We start from the raw sequence: 14,652 nt of genomic DNA, 5'->3' as shown, positions 1-14,652 counted from the left end.
AGGTATACCATACTGCATCAGGTATAAAAATACTGGTATACCGTTGCGCGTCGTGTGCCCCCTATGGTTTTTTAAACCCGCGACGCCGCGGCTTCTAAGCAACCTCCTGATATGTGCGTGTAGAAAGTATTTAAATTAACTGCACTGCATTTCGTAGCCCGTGAGGTTTATTTATAACATGCTTATCTCTATTATATAGCTATACGAGTGTGTCGTGTGTATATAAGAGAAACGTTACGGATGTTTTTTTCCAGATAAACAGATATATACAGAGAAACAGGTGATCCGGGAGAGAACTCCAATCCAATCTCCAATATTCTCCACACAAGACCTATAGGTATACCACATACATACACGAGCTAGTATGGTAATGTACATCTGGTTTTTTTTTTTTTTTTTTTTTTTTTCTTTTCAAGGTGTTATACAGCTACGCTGGCTAATGCTTCCAATTCCCAATCTTGCAGGCTCTTTATTAATATATATCATTTGATCCACTCATCTCTATGTATAAAGTATAGCTGCATGTGCCCTAAGTCAGCCTAAGTAGCCCTACTTATATCTCAAGCCGGCTTTGAGTCCGATCGTCTGATGCGGCGAATGTGATAAGTATGTCTGTCTCTCTTAAATATGTGCCTTACCACCTTTATTTTTCTTAATTTTAGTTGATAAAAGACTTTTTTTTTACGAGCAATTTTTTTTTTTTTAAAGATTGATAAACTTTGTTAATCATAAAAAAAGCAATTAAGTAAATTATATATAATTGATTAAGTAATTAATTCATGATATTATTTGGCTATGAAAAATGTTTGTAAAAAAAAAAAAAAAAAAAAAAAAAAAAAAAAAAAAAAAAAAAAAAAAAAAAAAAGAGTTAATTTTGATATCGATACAAATGTACAATTGATTTTAGTACAGCAGTGATAAAAGACTTTTTTTATCATGAGCAGTCATATTTATAATGTATTTGAATTCCTGGTAACTCTCACACGTACCAAATAAAGATAACAAAACTTTAAACTGTTTGAACTTTTCATTTTTTCACAGATAACATGTGCATACGTGTGTCTGTATATAGTAATACACCTAATCACAATAGATGGAACATTTCTCGAAAGATGAATGTCGTTATCGTACGATATTATGCTCTCCAAAAATTTCGGAGAAATTTTTTTATCACCAAAACACTTACTCCAATTCTGTTTACTCGGCATTAATCATGTTAAAAATTAAAAAGGTATGAATGATGAAATGAAAATATAATAAGATTAGTTATCATAATTTTTGCATAGGAAGTAATAAAAGATTTTTATTTTTTCATGAGCTGTTATACTTAGTATAATTGATTCAGTAATAATAATATTTGGGAATATTAAAAAAAAAAAAAATGTGAATTTTAGAATCAAAGACAATCGATGCTACTTATATCTCGAGTTCCCGGTAATACACTCACACGTGTACCAAAGATAATAACAACTTTAACTTGTTTGAACTTTTTGTTTTTTTTTTTAGAGATGTGTTTTTTGCATACAGTGATAAATTTTTCATGTTATACATAAATGGAGCATTTTTCCAAAGCTGAATATCGAAGTGCTCTTGAAAAATTTCGGGGAAATTTTTTTTTTCCTCCAAAATGCTTACTTTTCCCTTTAGGCGGCATCAACGATGTTGAAAATTCAAATGCTGTAAAGATTACCACTAACGCACTCGAAATTGGAAACGTAATGCTGGGAAAATAAAAAAAGAGGCTGAAAATATTTTTGCATGTTTTTTATATATATATATATTTTTTTTTTCATCTTCATTTCTTATACACATTAAATATACGCATCGTCCGTTACGAATCTTCTAAACTCTTCACTCGTCGTTTTCATAATCATGAGTTTGTTTTAATCATTTGTATATTATCAGTACTAAGCCGTATTGCGCACTCTTGATCCGTTTTTTTTTTTTTTTTTTTTTTTTTCATGCACAACCCCTCGAGGAATAAACTTTATGTATATATATGTATGTATGTTTTTTTTGTATTAATAATAATCGTGTGTTACACTTTTTTCGAAAAAACTGTCATCGCTTCGAATAATTAACAATCTCGTCGCTCTACGCTTCTGAGAATATAATGTAACGAATATAATATACACGGCATATTGACTGTTCATGTTTTCTTGATTTTTTTTTTTTTTGTATGTATGTATATCATATCATTTTTCATCTGTTTTTTTTTTTTTTTTTTTTTTTTAACTAACATAGAAACGCTGCTACGTCTTCTGACGCATGAAGTTGGCATCATCGTACCATATTATATCATAACTTTTCCCAAGCAATTTGCGCTCTTGCACAATAGATTTTTTATTTTTCGTTTACGTTATTTATATCCATCTTTCTTTTCATCCCCTTCTGTATAATTCATACATATTTTCCATTCTGTCCATCTTCACGTATACAGTTATTTTTCTCCCTTTGCCCTCACACTTCGCTCCACACATATAATTTATATTAAGATCGCACGGTGTTTAAGTGTATTTATGTAGTATTAAATTGATAACGTTTGTTGTATTTCTTTAATTTTACAATAACAATATGCGTTTGACGCATGCACGTGCATTTGTATATTCACGGAAAGCCAAGATGAGAGCCCGTTGTCTCAATAATCATTTGAAACCACGATCTTCGAAACTTTTCATACCCACGCACGTGCATTCGTTTGTAAATAATAATATATTATGCATGCACATATCCACACACACATACAGTAGTTTCTTGTTAAATTTTTTGTACATAAAATGTGGTTGTCTCTCTCTCTTTTTTTCTTTTTTTTTTTCTATTAATTTTTATAATTATCTTGCTCTGCTTATCATGTACTTTTTAGCGCTGCGGTCGTACTTCGGGCCACGTGCTTTTGTTTTTTTTTATTTTTTTACATATAAGCATTTGCTGTGTACACGTGAGTGAAATGTCGAGCGATGAAATATTTTTTTTCCGTGTTTACAGTTTTCTTACAAGTGAACACACGGGTAATCAACGAGTGTTTCTCTCTTTTCTGTCTCCGTGAGCATTAAAATCGAATCTTCGAAACAAAAATAATCCATATATTACGTTATATATTCTATTTCTCGTTCGGCTTGTCATCTCTTCGCGTGCTATATATATATTTATATATCTCATCTCTGTACAAACTGTGTGCATATATACGCATGTGGTCGGTCACGTACATGGTAATAATGTATTTTACGCTCTGGGGTTTTAATGGTATCTCTTACAATTCAGCTTTACATCTGTACACTTTTTATAATAATTATCTCTCTCTCTTTCAAAGTTTTATTGTTGTTGTTGTTGTTGTTGTTTTCATTCGGAAAATCGATTTATTTACAGATAGACTCTTTGGATAAAGTTTTATTTTTTTCTCCATCTAAACTAAACTTTTCTTCTCTTTTTGATATAATAAAAAATAATTATGTATTCAGTGTATATATATATATACACTCTGTTCGGGCACGTGTTGAGTTACGAGTTAACGAGTGTTTCTTTCAACATAACTTTATGTGGTATGAGAGTATAGTATGTGTAATATATTAAATATATATAGATTTTTTTTGTCTCTTGTGTAATTGCCAGCTTATCACACCTGCTTATTGTCGAGAGATTCACACTCTGCGGGAAAAAAATTGTTTGTTTTTGTTGAATAGTGTTTAGTTAATTGGTTCGTGACAACAAAATTCTTCACAAGGATTTTTTGTTAAAACACCTCCGAATAATCCTGTCGCATGCGCAGCGGAAATTCTTAGTGATCCGCGTTGTACTGGTAAAGGTACCCATACACGAAGTTTTTTTGTTTTTTTAATACCTTTCTGCCGATCAGTCTGATTTTTTTTTTTTTTTTTTTTTTTTTTTTTTTCATAAATGTTCGAGCCAAATCAAAGCGATTTCAGTTATCGAATCTGCACGCGCCTCAGACTAAACCTTACGCATAATCATCGGCAAGAAAAGTATTAAAAAATTGCCGATCCAACGACGTGTTTGCTAAATAATTCTCTTCTCTTCGGACAAAAATAATATTTCTCCTCTCATCGTATCATGTATATACATATATATATATATTACTTTATACTTTACGTATACATATCTATGTATGTGAATGTAATATATATATATATATATATATATATATATATATAGTTGTATGGCACCTTTATGTGAACATTCGAGCAAATGTCCCGCTGTACTTACATACTACACGTATTTTTCTTGCCGCAACGCTCCCGATTCCAATTACAAGCTTTGATAAACAACAATACGCAGTTTTTGGTGTGTAACATGTAACGCACATATGCTCTAAACGATATTCTAACAACTTACACGTCAGGTAAATTTTTGCTCCATTACTTTTTTGTCAATGCGACACGTTTGCATATTTAATTTTTTTTTTTTTTTTTTTTTTTTTTTTTTTTCAAGTTCATCTCTACAATGACAAAGCGCGTGTGTACAAGCATTTGAGGTCCAGAGGTAGATTGATTTTATATATATTAGATATATAAGCATATATATATATATTTTTTTTAATCACGCAAGTGGCGTTTTCTACGATTTCTTTTTTTTTTTTAAAGTTTCTTTTTTGGGAAAACTTTTAGTCAAAGTGGAGCTGTTAGCTTGTATGTCGTATTATTTTTTTTTGTTTTTTTTTTATAGAAGTGTAAAATTCTTATAATTGGTCCAGAGAAGCTTATCTCCTGGCGTGTTTGTTTGGATGGGAGTTGATGAAAGTGACACTTTTGCACACAGAGAGATATAAACGATTTTTCTCTGTCGCCTAAAAGTACCACTTTCCTCACTCTCTTATGTTTTTTTTTCCTCTCTCTCTATAGCTCTTTGATAACTGCATAGTTTTTTTTTTTTCCAGCACTGCGAGGAGAAAACAATTTGAAATACATTCGAGTAGTCAGTCAAGAATTTCGATTAAAAAACAAAACGATAAATTATACGTGTTCACTATTATTCTGTACGTATCAATAAAATGTCAATTAACCACTGTACACCTATATATTATACGCACGAAAATGATAAATTAATATCGTCCCTTGTGTACTTATGTTGTCTGAGGTGTCATTGAAAATCCGAAATTGTATAAACTACGAGGATACTCGTACACACGTCGTCGATCACCTGTAAACTATAAATACCTTGTTTTCAAAACAGCGCACTCCAGTTTTTCAACACTACCACCCGAAAAGTTAAAAATCGCAAATAGGTATGTATAATATTGTATATTACCTGACCTATTGTTTCGACACATTTTAGTATATTGTTAATTGTCTATATATGTTACGTATACAATACTAATAATATACACAGTACGTTTATGTATATATATATTTGCAAGGAACTACAGTTAGCAAGATCTCGTCTATATTTTGTTCGTTCAAATATACATGGATATATGTTTATTGTTCGGAAGTTAAAACCAATAAAATTCTGCGGCCAAACGATACTAGGTTGAATTATATATTTTTACACTTAAAAAAAGAAACGGCACTTTTTTTATACGCTTCGTAATAAAAATAATGACAAAATAATGTCTCGAATAATAGTTGTTTTTTTCACTACGTAGTACCGTCGGATAAGAACGACGACACAATACGACACGATTATATCATAGATCTATAAACACCGAATAACACCGAGTGTGTCTCTGTTTTGTTTTTTATTTATTATTATTTTTTTTAAACATTTTTTTTATGCTTGTTCAATCCCTGAAGTCAGTCTGAACTAATTGACAATGTACGAGAGGTTCGCTGCGATTTAACGATTGCGGGCTCGAACTACTCCGTCGGAAATAATTTTTTTTTTTTTTTTTTTTGCTTTATTTTCATCAAGAATCATATTTACATCGTTTGCTAAAAATCTCCCTTCGCCCATCTATTTTACTTTTCTCGTAAATCATAGAAATCACAATTACCTACTCCTAAGCTCGTAAAATTCATCTCGTCGTACCCGAATATATAAAACCAAGTAAAATTGACTTCGAATTAAGAATCAAATATATGTATATATATCAAGGAGTATCATTAGGATTACTTTTAACGTGTTACGTACATACGAATGAGACGTAATATGGCCCGTATCGTGTAGCAACAATGTAGTGTCATCGTATTTACCTACGTAGTTAAATAACATTGACGTCACCACTGCGTTCGTTCGATTTTTCTAAATTAAAGACTAATCGTTTCTTGATTATTTCAATTTATAAATCTAGCCCCTAAATTGTTTAATTACCCTTCCGTATTCTTTTTTTTCCGACTTTTCAGCTAGCACCTCGGTAACATCGAACATTAACATGATTACATTGATCAAAAACACCAATCGTTGTCCGATGAATTTTTTCCTTTTTTTTGTAATATCCAAATCTTCCCTCGGGACTGTCATTTTTTTCTTTTCTTTTTTAAAATTCAATTTATTGTTCGAGCTTTATCAAGTTTCATTAACATTAGATAAATCTACGGTCTAAGTATAGGCAGTTAAATATTTTTGTCTTCAGTTTCATGATCATCTATAGCTTGCAGTGGCACGGCTATATACGCGTGCTCCCAATGTTTTTTTTTCTCTCGCTGAAAAACGTTGCATCTTTCACATTGACTCGCGCTATACGCTAATAAAGGATTTTCTAACTCTTTGCTTATAAACACCACTTGTCCCTCGAAAAATACGAAATCACTTATTTCATGTGTATATATACCTATAGTCTTTGATAATTAATACACACGTCACGAAATCTCATCCTTTATTTTTCTCAAAAAGTAAAGTGTGTCTGTTTTAAAAGCAGCTTATAGCTCGACAAAAGCGGGGTAGCAGTCTGTGTTTATATATATGTATATATACGTATAACAATTAGGTCACCTAAGCAGTGTTACTCGCTTCTATTAGATCAACGCTTAATGTAATTACTACGTGAACTATTTGACACACCTTTTTCTGATTTCTTACCCCACGATCAAAGCGCGTTTTTTAACTAGCTGTATAACAATACGCCAAGCTAAAACACGTTACTAAGGATTTTTCTTAATATTGAAAACTGTGTTGATCTTTTTAGCGCGTTTAGAAAAATCACTTCGAAAAAATCTAGGTATCGCTCAAACTCGTTCACAGAGTCTTCGGGATTCAACAGTTTTTAGTTAAAAAAAAGCTACTCGCACTGAAATTATAAATTTCATCGTAGCGAGGATATGTTTTTTATTTTTCAACGGATCAATGTAACAGGTAATTGTTTTTTTTTTTTTTTTTTTTTTTTTTAATGCGCTTGCATGAATTTTCATTAACGTACTCTTTATTGTTTTTTTTTAAAAAAAAAGAAAACATATATTTGACAGCAATATCTTACTTCACAGGTTTATATATCATTAATCACAAGGGAGCATATGTTAAATGTTTTCTTTTTTCTCTGTCTTGTGATTCCGAGGTTGAAACAAAAATGGCCACTCGTGAACTTGTGTTGGAGTAGAATAATATACTTGTGTAATTCTCATGCGACTAAACGTAACATCAAATGTTCTGAGTGTGTTTAAGGTGAATGATAAAATTGTCTGTCGTCGAAAATGATAAAATGAAAATCATAAGATTAACTCGTTTTTTACATTTTATTTCTCAGATCCTAAAACACTGATCAAATGCTCAAACAATGTTGTTTCAATGTATTTTAGTACTTTATAATTGTAAACAATGTATATTTTTTTTTTTCGTCCACATATGCATAGCGCTCAATATTATTATTATGTATATATTTACATTTACTATCTACATATCTACACATTAACAAACGGTTAGTTTTGCATTTAATTTTATTTCTCTTAATAGCGCGCTGAGCAAAAATAAACTCGGGCCAACTTAATCTATCATCGTCCAACTCTTTGACTTTTCAAAAACTTAATTCCATAAAAATTCATTCATTGTACTGTATTCACGCTCGAGTTCTCAAACATTATAACATTCGGCTCATTAAAACCCACGTCTCTTTCGCGCTCATTGATTGCAGTGTAAAAACAACAACTGTATTTAAGTATAAAACAATAGCCGTCTCCGGGTGAGCAATTTCATCAGATAAGTTCTTGTTTTAATTTCCATCAATGTGCTTATCCTCACCTCGAAGAGCATCCAAACCATTTCATTTTTTTTCATTTCATCTTTCGCAATTACAAGATACATATGTATATATAAAATAATAATGACAATAATTATAGTAATAATAATAAATATCCTAAATTACAAAAAAAAATTGAGGAATCAACAATGATTATAAATCAAAAAAATAATTAAAAAGTCTATTAGTCGAGGCGTTTGATTAAAGAGTATCATCGGTGTAAAGTTGTAATTTTATGTCCTTCTTTTCGTTTGTTTGTCCTTCTTCTAAAATCGTCGCTTTGTATCAACTCTTTCATCGTCCGTCAATCGTTAAAAAATAATCGTGCGCCTCGTGTAAGATGTATCATCACGTGTGCATAACAAGAATAATTGTATCCCGCGGACCTCGTAACAACATCCTTTGCGCAACAATAATACAAACGAGACGAGTAAAAAGTTTGTACACACAAAAATAATCAATAATAATGGCTTTCGTTTTTGACGCAACATGACAACAATACAGTGTAGATTTGGAAAGGGAGGGAGTTGTGTCATCATCATCATCATCATCTGCAGACACGTGCCTCCGAGACAGACAGTGTATAACATATTGTTGAAGCCTATTGTATCGCACGCACGCGTCTCGCTCTCTCTCTGCACCAGCGACAAAATCACCAGGCGCTCCAAAAAGCCCTTATCCAGGGTGCGCTGTGTGATTCCATGTATGTGTATTCAACAGGTGGAGAGCGAGCGCGGCGCGCGTGACAACAACAACGGTCCCCTCCCGAGGCTTAACATGGAGGTCCAACGATTCAGGTGAGACTTGACTGGGTCTGCATCAGGGTTGCCGACGACGGCGGCGTCGGACTTGACGTTTTCGACAGCGGGGACGAAGCGAGAGCTACGACCTGCTGGAAGGGGGCCGTGTCCTATATGAACGCCCAGCACTCGAGCGTCTTGACCACAAAGTCCTCGTGCGGCGCCAGTGGCTCGTTGCCGTAGGTACTGCACGACTGGGTTCTACCCTGGTAAAGGTCACCGTCTAGCCACAGTCCGAACTTGCCACTGTTTTTCAAGACAAAACAAGGATGTTAGCCATACCGGAGAAAAATACCCGCCTTGTCTCTTTCAGAAATTAGACTTACTCTCCGGCTCCGATGGCGAGGCTCTCGTTGTTGCCTTTGATAAAGTAGAGGTTGTCGCCGGTCCAGTTGAAGGCTTGGAACCTCGGCGTGAACCTAAAGAGTAGCGACTCCCCCGTGCCGTAGAAGTGGTCACTGACGCGCAGCGAACACGAGGTCAGGGCTCCAAAAACCTGCAAACATTACGAATTAAAATTTATCAATTTTGTAAATTTCAAACAAAAAAAAAGGGGGGGGGGAGGGGAGGCGAAAAAAAACTCACGTTGCCCTCTGTATCCTCGATGACGAGGAGAATGGGGCTCTCGACTTTGCTCATTTTCCTGTACATGCTGTTGAGACTGAAGCCGTTCTGGCTGGTGCTGAAGACGAGGGTCCACAGGTAACCCTCGGCCCTCGCCGGTAGGTGCCGGCAGAGCTGTTCCCTGTGCTCGTCGCTCAGTATCTCAGTCGCGCCTACCAGATCCGGCACTATGATCTCCGAATCCAGCGATACCGCGCTGTTGTTGTGGTAAAGCGCTCGCCTCAGCTCCTCGCTCATAGACAGTACCTGGAATAAACGATTTTTTCCCCCAAGTTAGTCTTTTTTTCCCTCGGCTACAATAGGGTGTATGTTTTTTTTTTTTTTTTTTTTTTTTATAGTCATTATGTTGACCATCGAATGATTACGACTCGTCGAGATTTTTAGGGTGGCCTTGAACCAATTGATACGAGGTGTTAACTCATTAAAACTGTATTGATTCACCGAACAGATAGTAACTTGAACCGAAATCTCAAACTTTTTTTTTTTCAACTTAAAAGTGATATTCGTTAATCTCGAATCGATAAAAGTAGTATTTTCGTCCAAAATATCTTCGAGCTCGTTATAATTACCTGCATATCTTGTTTTATTCGAACAGCTCACAACAGTTTCTCGGTAAGGTTTATCTCTCCCACATCTCGATGAGTCATTTCTCAAGGCGTGTGCTCGTGACGAAATCTACACGGGAAATTGAAGGATTTTCGTATGGAGAAAAAGTGTCGTGCATTCACTGGATGATGAAAGAAAAAATTTATTTCCCTTGGATTTCGTCACGTACACGTTTAGATACATCTAATAATATCTAGAGGTTCATTAAACATTGCTCGTTTTTTGGTGTCAACTACTTGGGGTTGCTAAAAGTGACAATATTTTTTTTTTCCAAGTTTTCTAAATGGCAGCTATAACTAATCTCTAAAACTATAACAGAGGCACAGCTAAAGAGGATGATAGTAACATAGTAATAAATTAATAATAATCATACATAGTGTAAACATATTAAAAAAAAAAAATTACAATAGTAATAATAAAACACTACGCATATCCAGTGTTGCTTGTGTTATTATTGTATACGTATACATTGTCTTTTGTACTACAACATATAAAAGTGTAGCAATATTGTCAGACATGTGTGTAGGTAACGAGTAATATTTATAGACAGCAGTACACTTAATATTTCTCATAAGTATAAATGAACAACGTTGTGTGCTAAGACACCAAGTGTTTTTCTAAACATAAAAAAAAAAAAAAAAAAAAAAATACGATAATAACAGGTAGTGCAGTTAGCTGCTTTGATGAGAACGTGATTTTTGACAACAATTGTCATGGAAATCGCTAACATTTACCGACTACGCACGTGGTTAACACGTGATATGGGCGTAATAGGAGAACCTAGCAGATGTATACAGATTGAAAAAAAATAAAAAATAATTATCTAGTTTCCCAGCACTCAACGAAGAGAGGAAAATTAAGTGTCCGATTATTATACACCCATGTTTTCCCCGCGCGCGAAAGATCGACAAGAGCGAGATGAAAAAAAAAAAAAAAAAAAAAAAAAAAAAAAAAAAAAAAAAAAAAAACAAGCAAGCGTTTATTGTAATTTTTTTTTGACGTCTGGAAAAAAAAGAGTGTGGTGTTTGAAACGTCATAAAACGTACTTAAACGCTCTATCGTCGACTCTGCGCGTGTATAAGTATACAGAAAAGAGAGGAAAAAAAAAAAAAATAGTGGACAGGTGAGTCCTGCGTCTAAAAATAGCTTCTTCTTCTTCTGCGTCCCGCATATAAACAGGTATACGCGTAGCAGCCAGAAAAAAACGTAAACAATCCTCGTGTTTTGCTTCCTCTCTCGGTCTCCCCCACATGCTCTCCCCGTATCATATATATAGGTACTGCGCATTTAAAAACGAGGCTGCAGCTGCGTCCCACCATACCACCATGGCATGAAACAAAAAGAAAGGAAAATTCTTGGTGGGGAAGCGAACGGTATTAATATTTGGGAGTTCCCGAGATCGAGGGGATCGGTCAACAGGAGAGAAAACAACACCACGTGGAAAAAGGGGGCGAGACGGATCGGAATTCTCGCTCGGCGTCGATTTTAGGGCGTCACGCAAAGGACCCTCTTGGGTTTGTTTATTTCGCTACCGATGCATCAGGCTTGCTCCTATGTACTACCATGCAATTACGAGTGTGACCATCGGCGTTATAAGTACAGTGCATGAGCACCCCCCCCCCCTGGGATGTACCTATGTCTTTTGCATCTCGTGAGCCCTTCGTGCGCGCGCACACGATTTACGAGCAGATATATTTTACCAAGGGCACAAGGGTTACGCATAATATTTCTTCCCTCATAGTGTATAGGAGCTATTCCAAAAAAAAAACCATTTGCCAACGTGAGAGATAAGCGAGACGTGTGTATACTTTGCAGCAGTTCCGGAAAAGATTAGCCAATTTTTCCAATTCGATGAAAATGTGTTTTATTCATTTTTCTCAATTATATGTACACATTATGCAAGTTTACAAGATACCCGTGCCAAGATGTTTTTCGTGGACTTGACGTTTGTCGTGTTTCTCGTGAAAAAGGGAAACGAAAAACTTTCTTCGTAGCGCAGTTCATCTCACAATTACGGTAGGAGATTATCAATGACGCGCGACCGAAAGTATCGCGACTCAATGGATTCACTCCGAGATGATATATATATATATATTTATGCAAATAACTTTGTGTGTTGGGCGCTTCAGCGAAAAACCGGCCGATTCGGGACTAGTGAAACGAAGGAAAGCAGAGGCACGCTTGTATATATACAAACACAACTTTGGGATGACTCTCGTTTTCTGGCTATAGATTGTTTTTCCTCTCCTCCCCCCCGTCTGTCTTCCAAGACGTCACGTCGCTGATGACTGGCTACGTTGTGTACATTATTTACTCAAAACACGTCATTTTACCGCTACTTGCTGTACAAAATAGAAAAAAAAAATAAATAAATAAAAAAAATCAAAAAAATCAAAATTAACAATTAAATATACTTTTATGATCGAGCGTGTACTTGTAGATAATTCGGAGAGGCTACAACGAAAGAGCGTCGAGGCCGCATGGCCGTACCGCGGCCCTGATGCACCCGAGCGCGCGCCTCAATGCCGATTACGCGAGATGCACTGATTAATTGCTGCAGGTTTGTGTTGGTTTGGTTGTTGTTTTTTTTTTTTTTCTTTTTCTACTCCACCGCACCGCGCCGGTCAGTTTTTCCGGTGCGTCTGGTACGAGGAAGAGATTTTTTGCGTTAGGTAATTAGCGCCGTAATAAAAAGGAGGTCGAGGTTCGACTTGGGCACGAGAGTGCAACGAGGTTCTATTTTTAGATGATCGAATTAATTTTTCTTTTCTTTCTTTCTTTTTTTTTTTTTTAAACCAACAAGTGCAGGTACCGAAGGAGCTTTCGCGTTGCACTTCAAAAATAATCAAAAGACAAACAGTTTGGCCGTGCAGTTTAATAATAGTTGCAGCAGACGAGAGAGGCCAAAACGTGGAGATCGCGCCAACAAACCAAGTGCATCATATATAAAACGCTGTATATGTATATTTACTCAACTATTTCGAGTCGACTTTTATACACACCGGAGCTTGTTATTCGCGACGCGATTTACGCAACGAGAACCAAAACAAAATATTGCGCGCGTCTTATCTAACGCCACTGATGGTTATATTATGTGGACGTGTGCGCGCAACGCTCGGTATGAGAAAATCGAGTGTGCGTATAATGAAAAAAAAAAAAAAAAAAAACAATTTTTGTCGGTATAAAAATACACACCGGGACTCCGTGTAATGCATACTTCCGCAAACATCTTTAGAGGCGCACGTGACGACGAGAGAGAAGCAAAGCGAGACAGGTGCCGGTTTTTTGGGTCTATAGTCGACTTGTTTTGTATACGTGCTTTAGATCTGCGCAAAAATCTCTGGCGGACGGTCGGTTAAGCGGCGACGCCGATTAATCGGACGAGCTTTTTGTCATGTATTTAAAGCCAGCAGATCCAAATCTGGGGATTATCGGCGAGTGTATAATATATACATGACCAGCAAACGCGTTTATTTAACGATTGTACTTTTTTGTTTTTCCTCACTGTATATACATTAGTTTTTCGAGTCTACGATTCATCGTAAAAAAAAAAAAAAATCGTTATCTCTCGCAATGTACATAAGCGCCAAATGGACGGTTTATATATATTTTCGACACGTACAGAACACGAGACGACGCGATGATCTCTCTGCACGTCCGTCAAAGTCGCGACGATTAAAAATACTCGGGAGCTTGTTGTTATACATTTTACTTTTTCTCGATCGGAGATATGATGCACTGCTTCGACGGAATTGTTCATCAATCGATAACACGCGTCCATCTAAATGTCACTGTATAGTGTCGCCCTTGGGCACGTGAACACACGAAATGAGCTCGAGCGAAAGTCACGTGCACTCGACACATTGGGTCTTATATACATGCTATAGATACGTGGGACAGCAGAAATCTTGTACATTTATGCACTAACTTATTTCCGAGATTATACTCGCACGTTGCAGCTTTCTCGCGCTTATATAGCAATTCACCGAGCCTTGCAGTGATCAAATTGTTCGTTTGGTCGTGCATCCAATAATACATGAAACGGAGATGAATGAAATTCGTTAGCGATCGTCGGAAAACTCAACCAACTCGAGTCGTGTGTAACATCGGAAATCCGATAATCGGCGCAGCCTTCGCCGCGCTCTCGACCATATTACGTCCTTCGTTAAAATAAGCCCCGCGCGCGAAAATTCCGACCGTCCCTTCTCCGCTTACGCGGTGCAGATTCGCGATGTTGCACCTATACATACATATATATATGAATATAGTACCGCAAGGTGAATATTACACGTTCAAGAGCTGTTGGAACACTGCGTGTGCGTGACTTCGATCATCAAGCGAGAAATGGAGAGATGCGCATAACGTAATGCGACAGCCAACTGAGCACGTGATTCGTGTGCCAAAGTGCGCCAGTTATACACTGCATGTATGGTCTACTTTAGTCAATCTTCAAGAAACAAATTTAAAAAATCAACAATACTCTGTCAAAGACGAGGCAAG

At 35.8% G+C, this 14,652-nt stretch overlaps 1 protein-coding gene across 14 annotated transcripts in view; it reads right to left on the bottom strand.

Moving 5' to 3' along the window:
- Positions 1 to 4,405: 4,405 nt before the first annotated feature.
- The window catches only part of mtd (TLD domain-containing protein mustard), a 141,439-nt gene continuing 131,192 nt past the window's right edge, over positions 4,406 to 14,652 (bottom strand). For all 14 annotated transcript variants that reach the window (XM_089593468.1, XM_089593470.1, XM_014361720.3 and 11 more), the window contains 3 exons: positions 9,508 to 9,792; positions 9,249 to 9,418; positions 4,406 to 9,168 (listed from right to left, as the gene is read on the bottom strand). In XM_089593468.1, the coding sequence (XP_089449594.1) occupies positions 9,033 to 9,168; positions 9,249 to 9,418; positions 9,508 to 9,792 (591 nt within the window). In that variant the 3' untranslated portion in view covers positions 4,406 to 9,032. The remainder of the gene's footprint in view (positions 9,169 to 9,248; positions 9,419 to 9,507; positions 9,793 to 14,652) is intronic.

The sequence above is a fragment of the Copidosoma floridanum genome, unplaced genomic scaffold (genome assembly GCF_036245765.1).
Source record: "Copidosoma floridanum isolate Cflo_tuat_1 unplaced genomic scaffold, Cflo_Japanese_pri ptg000019l, whole genome shotgun sequence".
Classification (NCBI taxonomy): Eukaryota; Metazoa; Arthropoda; class Insecta; order Hymenoptera; family Encyrtidae; genus Copidosoma; species Copidosoma floridanum.
The sequence above is the reverse complement of the archived record's forward strand: the minus strand, read 5'-3'. Positions and strand labels throughout refer to the sequence as shown.